The sequence below is a fragment of the Glycine soja genome, chromosome 14 (genome assembly GCF_004193775.1).
Source record: "Glycine soja cultivar W05 chromosome 14, ASM419377v2, whole genome shotgun sequence".
Lineage (NCBI taxonomy): Eukaryota > Viridiplantae > Streptophyta > Magnoliopsida > Fabales > Fabaceae > Glycine > Glycine soja.
Genome location: NC_041015.1, coordinates 49,342,053 through 49,355,047, shown reverse-complemented (window position 1 = coordinate 49,355,047; position 12,995 = coordinate 49,342,053). Strand labels below are relative to the sequence as shown.

The 12,995-nt window shown below is 34.7% G+C and overlaps 1 protein-coding gene across 1 annotated transcript; it reads left to right on the top strand.

The window, feature by feature from the left end:
• The first annotated feature begins 9,582 nt into the window (after positions 1-9,582).
• LOC114384276 (expansin-A8-like) lies at positions 9,583-12,570 on the top strand. The gene is made up of 3 exons (XM_028343938.1): positions 9,583-9,807; positions 10,420-10,732; positions 11,677-12,570. The coding sequence occupies exons 1-3, from the start codon at positions 9,660-9,662 to the stop codon at positions 11,978-11,980; spliced, it is 765 nt and encodes a 254-aa protein (XP_028199739.1). The 5' UTR covers positions 9,583-9,659; the 3' UTR covers positions 11,981-12,570.
• Positions 12,571-12,995: the final 425 nt, after the last annotated feature.

The following is a 12,995-nucleotide window of genomic DNA, read 5'->3' as shown; positions in this document are numbered from 1 at the left end:
CGTAATGACCGTGATGAGTTCTGAAAACTGTTTTGGGAATATCGGGGCCATGCATTCTTATCTGATGGTAACCTTGTAACAGGTCAAGTTTCGAGAAATATTAAGCACCGCCCAGCTCATCCAAGAGCTCGTCTATCGTCGAAATTGGAAACCTGTCTCTGACGATGACTGTGTTGAGGGCTCAATAGTCAATGCAGAACCGCCAGCTGCCATCTTGCTTGCGCATAAGAAGGACTGGCGATGAGAAGGGGCTCGTGCTTGGCTGGATCAATCCCTTTTGAAGCATGGTGTTGACCTAAATTTCAATTTCGTTTTTCTGGTAGTGGGGATAGCGGTAGGGACGCATGTTCACCGGTGTGGATTGAGGGATTAGGTGAATGTGATGATTTGTGTCCCTGACCGGCAGCAGACCCTGAGGCTCCTGAAACAAGGCTGAGAATTTCTGAAGCAAGTCCTGAATAGGCTGAGGGAAAGGTGGAGGAGTTGAGGGAGAAGTATGAGGTTCAGTGAGGACTGTGATATGGAAGTATGAAACAGGTTCCTGTGTGTGGTAAAGACGGCAGAGCTGATGATGATTTAGAAGGCCCAATTTTTCTTCGCTTTCCCCTTTTAACTTCACCAAGCTATTTTGATAAAAGAATTGCATGTACAAGGAGTTGTAATCAGTGAGGATGGGGCCTAATGTTTTAAGCCATTGGACACCTAACACAACATTTGCGCCGACAATGGGTAAAACATAAAGTTCCACAGTGAACTCGATGTCCTGAATGGAAATGGGAACTGCTTCACAAATGGTGGTGCATTCCAGGTGGTGGTCGTTACCCACCATGACTCGTAATGGTAGCGTGGACCGGCAAGGAAGTCCCAGTTTGGTGACAAGCTACTGTTGGACAAAATTATGGGTGCTGCCTCCATCAACGAGGAGCACCAAGTGGAGATCAGTGATGACACCTTCAAAATGCAACGTTTCGGAGGCCAGATGGCCTGCTAACGAGCGAAGGCGTATTTGGGTTGGGTACGGGTTAGGTGCATCAGGTGGGTTGGGTTGTGGGTCATTAGGGTCAATATTAGCTGTTGAGGGTTCCTCTTCTTCAGTGATGAGAAGGAATACGCGAGAGGCGCAGCGGTGGCCTCTGTGATATCGCTCGTCACAGTTGAAGCATAACCCACGCTCACGGCGTAAAGTTATCTCCTCCGATGTCAAGCGCTTCATCACAGGTGGTTGGCGCGGTGGTGCGAGCAACAAAGGTGGAAGAGGGGGTGAGCGAGGGTTGTCACTGGTGTGGCTAGGGTTCGTGCGGATAAGGGATGGTGGTGGGGGCGAAGGACGCGGACGTGGCGGCGGACGGACGTCCGCGAGTTTCTCTTCTTGCAAGCGCGCCAAGCCTGCTGCCTGCACCAAGGTCAAGGGTTGAAGGGCTTGTACCTCACGACGTATCTCCGGGCTAGGAGGTGAATTGAGCGTTGCTGGTCATCCATTAGAACCACGCAAGAGCTCATCCCTCCATATAAAATGAGGCAATGGAGAGCCGATCACGTTCTGGAGTACCATGGTACTCAAAGTATTGATTAATCTTGAAGATCCAGCTGAGAGGTTCGGTTCCATCGAACCGTGGAACCTCTAATTTCATTTTGTGCAGTGTTGCAGGTGCAGGGGTTGGTTGATGTGGGTTTGGGGAAGGCTGAGGGGTGGGGGAGGGGGAGATCAAAGAGACGCAGTGAAGAATCTCATCCAATTTCAAGGTGACGGTGTGCATGGTGTCACCCAGGCGGAGGAGGATATCCTCAAGGTTATGGGATGAGTTGTCATGGGAGTGAGGGTCTGTCATGGTAGCACGGACAATGAGAGCACCAAAAATGTTAGCAACAAAGTATCAGGAGCTAGATTTTGAGGTCTAGCACCTCCAGAGAAAAAGAAAGGAGTAGAACAGGACAGAGGGAGGGAAGCTTTTGTAAAATTCTTATTGCCTTTTGCTTGTTATTACAAGGTTCTTATAGAATTCCTAGTACAGAATGATCCTAGGAATATTACAATAACCAATTCTTGATAAAAGTTGCTCTGCAGGACCAACAATTCCAAGCAAGGCGATCTGGAGAAGATTTGGCAGAAGCTTATGTTTTGGCAGTTTCTCAGGCAAAATCGTGAAGGTAAGTGGGCCTCTTCACCTTTCTCTTGGGCTTCACTTCAGTGTGCACCCCCTCTTTTGTGGTTTCCACCTCCTTAACTGTTGTGTCTTCTTCATCCTCTGTTGGTGTGATGGTGTTTGTATCACTGTGCCAATTGGTTTTTGAAAAGGAATGAAAATTGGTTGGATATGAATCTGAGTTTGATTCTGAAATTGGTTGGATGTTAATCTGGGTTTGATTCTGAAAAGTAATGTTGATAAGTTGTTTATAATTTTTAAAAATTCAATACATACAAAAAATTGTAACCGTTAAAATTAAAATAATTAGTTTTAACATAGTGAAAAATCATTTTTTTGGGTGATATTTTGTGCGAGCTTTTGTGTCACTTTGCATGTATTTTCTTAAAACTTACATTTGAACATTAGTTTTGTACGTATTACAAAAGTACAACATCTCAATTGAGTAAAGGAATTAAAAATTGCACAAATTTATGAATATTTGAAGACTCTGCACTTAATAATAGTCATGGTCCATTCATCAGGATCGTGGTAGTTAGCACGACCATATTCAAATGATAATACTTCTCCTAGAACAACATCAAGGATTTGATAACAACTATGGTAAACTCATGACAGTCGTGGTGATCAATTCATGAGGGTAGTGGTTAACCAAGAGGGTTGTAATCAATCCATAACAGTCAAAGGTTTCAACGCCACTTCCAACAACGACCACGGTGGATTCACCATGGTCGTAATGCACCCTTTCATATAGTTATCTTTAGGAAGCTATATACGTAGGTCTCTATCTTGTAAAATCATTATTCAACTTTATTCTTATCTTTCTACGAATTTGAGAGAACTTTGAAGACTTTTAAGAGTTGAAGAGTGTGGACAATACTACTAAGACTCATTGTGATCATCATTTCTACCTATTGGCATGTCTATATTTACTTTTTATATGATTGCTAGTTATGTTTTGCTCATAAGTGGCTAATTCCTCTAGTCTGAGGTTATTATATGATGTAACTGTCCATTTGTACTCATCTCCTTATCCTTAATGAAATTTCTCATTGTTTTATGTTAATTATTTATCTCCCGGCATTAATGTTTATTTGGAACAAACCATTTTAGTACTCTTGTATAGCGGTGATCATTTGCATGTAATTGGTGGATCTAGGTAGAAAATATTTTTTTTACCAAATTACATGATCAAATTGTTTGAGTAATTTTCGATAAATTAGTTAATATTTAATCAATCATCTCTAGAATTGATTTTATCCTTTAACTTAAATTGATAGATCCATGATCATTAGGGTATTGATTTAAGGCAAAGAACATCTTTTGACCTTGATCATAGGCTTTAGTTAATTTTTGGAATCGGTAATTAACTCGGACAATGAATTTCATTAGGACTAGGATTGAGAAAATTGGTACCAGTGAGTCATAACCCCTGATCATTTTTATCATCGATTTCTTTTATAAAATCGATGTTAACATCACCATGTTAACATCAATTTTTGAAAAATCGATGTTAACATCACCGCGTTAACATCGATTTTTCAAAAACCGATTGTAACAAAATCAATTTATTTACAAAAATATCACCACTCTTTTGTTAAGATCAGTTTTTATCAAAAACCGATGTTAAAGTAACGATGTTGAAAACATTCTTTCTAGTAGTGTATCTTGTTATATAACCACACTTCTAATACAAGAAAAGCTTTATACAAAGTCAAAAGCATAATGTTGGTTTAAACACTAATGCTACTTGTTGGTATATGCACTAGATATTAAATATTGAAGTTCATTATTAAGAGAACTTATAGGGTGACACTTAAAACAAGGCCACTAGAAATAATAAAATTAGGTCTAACCATAATTGCTACTAATGGGTCAATTCATTAGAATGAATTGTGCCCACTAGGGATGTTACTCTTTTAACCCTAATTTCCTCCTATTAGTATGTATGTGCTACATGAGATATGGTTATACATAACACCCTAATAAGGATTAGGGTTAGTTGTATGATAACTGATGTGCATAAGCATATTCTGTAATTAAGACATATAGGAATTATCAATTTTTTCCTCTTTTATTGCTTCTTTTTGTGTGAATCATTGGAATTTTGGCATCCTTTGAGTTTTTGTGTAGTAGATGCCTAAACTATTAGATTTATATTGTTTTGGTGGTTTTTGTTTTATAGAAACACAGATGAGGGATTATAAGAGAAGTTGAAGCCTAATGATTCTCGCTTAACACACCAGGTTCGCTTAGAGAGTTGTAGCCTAATGATTCTCGGTTAGCACGGGAAAATCCTACTTAGCGTGAGGAAGCTGCTTGGCGAGCCTGAAGTCACGTGAAGATGCACTTAGCACCTAGTGACTTACTCGTGAAAATCACGAAAACTCATATCAGGAGGGTGTTTAAGGGAGAAACGAGGAAAAAAAGGAGGGAACTTCTGTTGGGAATAGCATATAAAACCTAGAGCTTGAAGGAGAATAAGAAGACAATCATTGGGAGCCATTAACTTCCTCCACGCTCATCTTTTTTCCATTCCTCCACATAGTATTATCCTTTTGTATAGTTAAGCCTCTCATTGTCATGAGAGGCTAAACCACCCATTGTTGGGGAGCTTTCCACCAAACTCTCTTGATGTAATAACTCTCATTATCTATTTAATGTTATTATAATTTTCATTGTATCTTTCTGTGCTTAATCACAAAAATGCCTCAAATTGCTCTTCATAAATCTATTCATTAATTATACAAAAATTGAATATGCATCATCTTGAGTACAGACAAAATCCCTATAGAAGCGATACTTGGACTTACCGTTTTAAATTACCAGTTGGACGAATTAGTGTACTTGCCAATGAGTTAATGTTGTCACATGCCTCATATTGCAGCTAAAATAACAAATACGAGAAACCCTTGTGCAAGCATGGAGAGACATGCTTGTCTAAGTGCAAGCTCTAAAGATGTTGTTCCTTTGCATTGTTCAATGAGAAAGGGTAATTTGTTTAATGTATTCCCTTATTGTTTTGATTTGTGTCATTCACTTGAATATTAATAAGGGGACAAAAATTATTAGTTTTGTTGTGTTGTCCTATGTGTCAAACCTACCACTACTAGTGTCAGCCTAGCCAATGCACGATGGAAGCAAACCCTTCAAAAAACTATTTAGATATTAAAATAATTTGCGTAAGTTTAAACACAACGTCATCTTATCTCGAACTAAATAACATCAAAACCCTTGTAGGTACCCCAACTCAGTCTCTGTTCATGGATCTTCACCGTATAATCAAGTGAGAAAGAACTATATATTTATGAAAACTCATTTCTAAACTGAGAAAATTTTTTGTGGACTTGACTGATGAAAAGATAGTTATTTATTTTCCAATATATGTTGCAAATGTCCATTGTATTGCATGTTGGAGATCCCACATCGACTAGTGATGGTTCAAAATAGTGTATATAAGTGAAAACAAAATTCACCTTATTAGCTGATTTTGTAAGTTTGAGTTAAATCCATAAGTCATTTTCTAAAATGGTATTGGAGTCTATCATGATAATATATTGTTGGATTTTTCGTGTCACCTACTATTTGAGATGTCCAATCATCAGAATGAAAGGGTGTGTTGGAAATCCCACATCAAAAATTAATGATCAAGTCAAAAAAATATATAAGTGGAGGCAACCTTTATCTTACAAGTCAATTTTGTAAGGTTAAGTTAAACCCTTAACTCATGTTCTAAAATTATGTGAAATATATTTTACATTTTAATTAAGAAAATCCATTCTAAAGTGAGCAATCTGATTCACTTTGAGGTAGTTGAACTTTTCATTATATTGCATGATCTATATTTTACCACTGCAATTTTAGAAGCTCACTAGCTCTACAAACTCCAAAGGTTGAAAATGGCGGAGAATTTTTTCTTTATTTTAAAAAAAATAAATAAAAATCTGCTCATCAACCAGGGGATGAACCTTACTAGGAGATGCATGTAGTAGCGTGTGGGGGAGGCGGGGTGGGGGCGAATTGCTCCCACAATATTTTTTTATTTTATTGGTAAATTTGCAAGTAAAAAAAAGTTTTCCCAATAAAATAATTAGTATTGCTACCATAAAATATTTTAAAAAAATGAATGTAAAAAATATAAGAAATTAAAAAAGGAAAATAAAGTATTCTAATTTTACTATTTTATCCTCTTATTTTTGGAATGTATTAATCATAAAAAAATCAGAGAAATATTTTTAAAATATGAAATTGGATAGAGGATAATTATAATTTGTAAAAAACTTTTAGTATTTTAGAATTTTTTTTGTCATATAACATTATGTATTTTATAAAAACTTATAATATTTTTTGAAAAAATATTATATATTATTTTTTACTCCCACTAAAAATTTATGAGCCATCACTTATGAGCCCTACCCTTCACACTCACACCCGTCCTAGAGAAAAAAAACGTGACAACAAAATGTCTCCCACAACCACAAGATCTCCTTATTTGCTATGACAATGTGACCATATTTGGGACAATCCCTTGTGAAGGGGCACTGACATTGATCCCTAAACCCACAGCAAAAGTCGAACAAAACTGCTTGTACGTCTGTTTTATTATAAGAGGGTGTATGTCTCTGTATGTATATATATATATAGTTGAGATTTATTATTCTCAATCTCTCATCTTTCATATTGATTAACTAGGTACATATACGAGATATATAAGTGTAGTTGTGAAATTCGGATGAATTGTTGATGTCAAGGATATAGTGAGTCAGACATGTTAATAATTCGTTCGATTTGATATGATATTTATTAAAAATTTAAAATTATATATGTAATTATTATTATATCTAGGTTGGCATAATTTCAAATACTATGTTAATATTTATAATTTTCTTATATTTTTTTATTACAACATTATTTATGATACTAATTATTGAACGTGGATTAACTTGAAAAAGATTATTTTATCTTAAAAAGTAATTTTGAGTATAAATTTTGAATATGTAATCATACTAAATATTCAAAATAAGAAATTTATCATCTATTATAATTCTATCTAACTCGGCATAATTATCTTCTTAAAAAATACATATAATTTCTAGGAGAAAAGATATTATTTATTATATTTAAATTTCTTTATCTCTCTTATATTTGTAAAGTAGATCGAGTAGAGATGTCCACCTATTTTTATTCGTGTTATAAGGGACTTTGTCACAGGTTCATCTACAATATTTATTTTAACCGAACAACATTCAAAAAATGAAAGTGTCGTATACGCTCGATTTTGTGATAACAACAGAAAACAATTTTTATCGTGGTTTAGATGATGGATTCATTTCTAAAATCATTTTTAAAAAGAAAATGCCATAGATCCATTGCCAACAAGCCTAAATTTGCATGTGCCTACTAAAATGGTAGGTTGCCAAGTGCCAAGTCCAAACTTGCATGTGCCTCTCAATATTCTAAAATGATATGATGAGTTGAGTTGAGTCGGGTCATACTCTCTCTTCCTTTGGAGTGGGACATTAATATGATTTACCGAAAATGATAAATGCAAATTGAATTGATTAAAAAAATAAAAATCTCTGAGAATTTTTTGAAGTCCTAACTAGGAGGCAATTCAATAAAACAAATCTCTAATTAAGTGGTTTTTTTTGTCTATGTTATCTTAAATGAAAAAAAAAATAGAGATGCGTGAGAGTATTATTAATTATAAATGCCAAATTATGATAGATTCCTTGTTTTTCTCTTTATCACAAAACGAACCGTATATGCCTTCATTTAGGTCGGTTTTAGGCAGTGGCAATGTGGCTTTCAAGCTTCAACCCTAGTGAATTCTTCTTGTTCATTGCATTTGCATGTGACCTATATGCAAGACATGTATGTGACGAAATTATATATCCACAATATCTGCTGCCACATCCCATTGCAAGGCACATATCTGACTTAAAATTTTCGTGAAATGTCTTTGAAAATCAATGAAAACATAGATAAGAAAACAATAGGGATATAAGGTTGGTCAATGACTCGGAAGGATAAAGGAAGAAGAAAGGAAAAGAAGGTCTAGGGAATAGAAAAAAGTCACATGTTTGAATCTCTTAACTAACATTTCTAACAAAAATTAACAAATTAATATTTTTGCATGTACCTACACTTCTACCTCCTTGCCTTTGGATCAAGAAACCTTAGCTAGATCGGATTTTATTAATGATGTAATAAAGAAAAATATCAACAGTAAGAATTAAGGAGTGAAAGAAAAAAAAATCATAGTCACTACAAGTCTTTGCGCATTAGATATTCAAGAGAAAAAAATTGTACGACTCTATGCTAGTATGGTTTATCCGCATGCATTTTTGGTGTCAAATGCATAATCAATGATCGAGTATGATGAGTGCAACAACTAATTTTCATCTCATCTAATAAAAAAATTCTGAGCATGCACATCAACTCAATCATTCTTCGTTGCTTTTTGAACACACACGAGGATACATTAGGCCATGTATCACTGCTACCAGGATTTGCCAATGGCTCTAATCTTAATTGCAACAGATTGGGGGCAAGGCTGTTTCTATTAAATTATCAACCAAGCACTTTAATTGTATTCAAGAAACCGAATAGTTAATGACACATACCCTATGTAATCATGTCTATGTGCCAAACTGTGAAGCACATAGAGGATACTATCCTCTTTTGCGCGTGGAAAAGGGGAGGCATATATCTTGCAAATGGAAAATGCCCTCAGATGCTCCTGCTTTTGGTTGCCCAGATAGACAGATACCCTTTCATGTGCTAAGATAATGTTGAGTTTATGATTTCCTTAATTAAAACCCTACCCTACCCAATTTAATAGGGAATGCAATTATAGCACCTGTCACTCGTACTCTTAAACACCAAGCACCACCTAATGCCACCTATCAATGATACAAATTGATACAAGTGATTAAAGATTCAAAGTTACTCTTTTTTTGTATGGATACCAATTCGATTCTTTCTAGAGTCATTAAATTCTTGCCTTAGGCAAATCTCATGGGGAGATCTCTGATACTCAGATTAGTTGAGTAACTATGACCAAATAAAACTATTTATAATTAGTTTTTGAAGATATCTCTCTCTCCCCATTCTAGGACTCTTGCCAATCAACCTAATGATACATAAGCTCTTAACAATTTCTAAGAAGCAAAAAGAGAGATAAAGAAAATTAGAAGAAAAAAAAGAAGAAGCCTAAAGTAGTAGCTAAAAGAAATATGATAATAGGCCTATAAAGTTTGTTGGGCCGTTGGGGATGCATGTGCTGGGGACTGGCCTACTAGATTAGCGGTTGGGAATCCCAACTAGAACCAAAGCATGTGCACTTGATTTAGCACTTGTTCTGTGCCTTTAAGGAAACAACCCTACCATTGTGCTTGTAAACCAAATGATGCTTATAAATAGAGCCCCCCGTATTGCTTTCAACATCACAGCAGAGCAAATTAACTACACATTCCTCTGTTTTGGCTCCCCTGTTAAACCAAGAAACTTCCAATGGCACCCCATGCATCTTCTTTTGCTCTTGTTCTTGTCATTTTTCTCTTTGTTGAAATGCACTTCCACGGTGCCACTGCTGACTATGGCGGCTGGCAGGGTGGTCATGCTACCTTCTATGGTGGTGGTGATGCTTCTGGCACAATGGGTGAGTTTAGCTTCTTTCTTTGCTGACAATTTTTATTTTTTTGGTTTGTATAGAGGATGGAGCCATATTATGGAATGATGTGGTTATTTCAAAAGTTCTTAAATTTTTGTGTAGCCAAATAATTATGAATAACTATCTCCAAACAAAATTATTGGGTATTCAAGACTATTACAAATATGAAACATTGACAAATTAAGACTTTTATTTAATATTATTTTGTCTTCAATTTCTTAGACATCTATTGATCTTGACTATCTTAGTAAATATCTTTTAGGGAAAAATTTCAGTGATTTTACTATTGCTTTCTGATTTGAATTGGAGTTTTACTACTATAACTTATATAATGAAGGTTTGCATTACAAGTTAGCATAAGCTACCAACATCAAACTCTAATTCTAGTTAGAGAACCAAGGGATTTAACTCATTAGTTGAGCAATATACACGAGTTATTATAAATTTGTTAGTACCTGAGTTTGATTCCTACGAATAAAATAAAATCTAATTAGAAAATAACACAATAAAACATTTAAAGAACGTTATCTAAGTTTTGTTCTATTTTCTTAGTTCACAGATGGTAAGGTTTACTTAACCCTTTCTGTTTGGTACATGCAGGAGGTGCATGTGGCTATGGGAATTTGTACAGTCAGGGATATGGAACCAACACTGCAGCTCTGAGCACTGCTTTGTTCAACAATGGCTTGAGTTGTGGGGCATGTTATGAAATGAGGTGTGATGATGACCCAAGATGGTGCAAACCTGGCACCATTGTTGTCACTGCTACAAACTTCTGTCCTCCAAACTTTGCTTTGGCCAACAATAATGGTGGTTGGTGCAACCCTCCTCTGCAACACTTTGATATGGCAGAACCAGCCTTCCTTCAAATTGCTCAGTATAGAGCTGGAATTGTGCCTGTGGCATTTAGAAGGTACGTGAAGCCATAAACATGATAATGTTCTCAAAGCTTAGAGGTTCTATTGATTCCCTTACAGCTATACAATTATGAATTATACTAACTATAGTAATTCAAGAGTAAATTTTGAAAAACAATTCTACCCTCATTCGAGACCTAATAAAGATCAAGCACTTGATTCTTTGTAAATTGTAACTCCCGGCCTATTCATCACCATTGAAAATTGTAGTTGCTTTTACCTAACCTCAATTTCCAGCTTATATGTCCATGAATTTGAGCTTGCGTGAAGGACTTAATCTTCCCACATTATGTTTGTACCCTTGTTTTTTAAGGGTGTTGATAATTAATCAAAACTTTATATAAATATTAGTTATATTTATTCTTTAAAAAGAATAAAGTGCTGATAAAAAATAATCTTAACAATGTGTTTGGATTATGTTGGCAAACTATGGTTTGATTCAACAGAACTGCAACTCTCTTTTTTTCAACTTATACTCAAATCACAGTATGAAACCCAAAATTATGTTAAGAAAACAACTCAATTATATAATGATATTTTCAAGAGATTAATTTAGTGAGCAAAATTTTAAAAGAATAACAGAATGACACACTTATGAATCTATGATTCATGCTTATCTTTCAAAATCATATTTCTTCATCATGCTCAAGTTTTCAACTCCCTTTCTCTACTCAAATTACCAACTACATAACACAATTAATCTCTTTCCTTTTAATGAATAAAATGTCTCATCCATTATGATTAGTTTTCTATAGACTATCAAATTGGAGCACAGACACTAATTCCTTAAATCATCTATTTTAAACTTTTTTTTTCCTTGTACTTGAAATCCTTAATTATTTGATGATGATAGAATAGGAGATTGCATTTACCTTGTTCTAGTTTCCCACCAACCTACTTACAAAGCTTTTTTTTATCTCTTATTTGGTGATGATGACAGAGTGCCCTGTGTGAAAAAGGGGGGAATAAGGTTCACAATTAATGGCCACTCTTACTTCAACCTGGTTTTGATCACCAACGTCGCGGGTGCAGGGGATGTCCATGCAGTGTCCATCAAAGGGTCCAGAACTAGCTGGCAACCCATGTCAAGAAACTGGGGGCAAAATTGGCAGAGCAACTCCTACCTCAATGGACAAAGCCTCTCTTTTCAAGTCACCGCCAGTGACGGTAGAACTGTCACAAGCTTCAACGTGGCACCATCTGATTGGCAGTTCGGTCAGACCTTCCAAGGGGGTCAGTTTTAGGAGGAAAAGGAAATAGGAATGTTAGCTACACACATTTTATTTTGAAAAAAAAAACTGTGATGGATTAAAATTTGTTAAAGATTATGAATTTGGGAAGTCTCATATTTAAATAAAAAAATTATTAAATAAGATGTAAAATTTATTAAAATTGGTAATTTTTAATCAATTTTAATAAATCATATAAAATGTATAAAAAAAAAGAAAGTGTCAGAGAGTATTATTATTACCATTTTTAAAAATAATTGTTGATTATTAACTTGTTTTAGTAAATTGAAAATGTAATTCATAAATTATAAACTGTGTTTATATATATTAATGTGGAGATTAGTCGGAAATATATAGTTCCAGACTATATAATAATGTCTCCAAATTTAGACTTTGCAATGTGGGGTAGGTTAATTAAAAAGCTTGTAGGTATTGTTGATGGAAGACTAGCCGAAGAATCTTAAGAGAGGCATTGATTCTTGCAGCTGTGTGATTCTGTAAAGTAGCTGAGGTGATTTATAGCATATGTATTATGGCACCCGCTGGGGACTTCACAAATGTACTGTTATATTGAATATTGAATTCCAATTAAAATTAACTTCCAATCCTCTTTCTTTTTCTCTAAAGATAATGTTATCTCTATTATTTTTTTTAGTTTAATTTTTATATAAAAAATAGAATATTTTTACACAGCTATATATATAATAAAACTTAGCTATTTTATCAGTGCATCATAATTTTATCATGTTGTCTATTCATTAATATGATGCACTGATAAAGTAAACTTTTATTTTATATCTATATAAAAATATTTTACATTAATAGTGTATAAAGTTTAAAAAATATTTTTTTATAAGACCCAAGACATAATTAATTCTATGATATGATTATTTTTATATAAAAGTTTATAGCAAAAGGAAAGGAAAAAAAAAACTAACGTCTAGCATGGAAATCAAATGGGAAAAAATTATTCTAACTTAACTAATAACCTCATATTTAAATTTTAATATGTAGTTACATTAAATACTTT

Bases quoted from the DNA above. Each gene is read 5' to 3' on its own strand.
- LOC114384276 (XM_028343938.1), top strand. From the start codon at position 9,660: ATGGCACCCCATGCATCTTCTTTTGCTCTTGTTCTTGTCATTTTTCTC. The intron at 9,808-10,419 runs GTGAGTTTAGCT...TGGTACATGCAG, and splicing joins TGATGCTTCTGGCACAATGG to GAGGTGCATGTGGCTATGGG. The intron at 10,733-11,676 runs GTACGTGAAGCC...TGATGATGACAG, and splicing joins GTGCCTGTGGCATTTAGAAG to AGTGCCCTGTGTGAAAAAGG.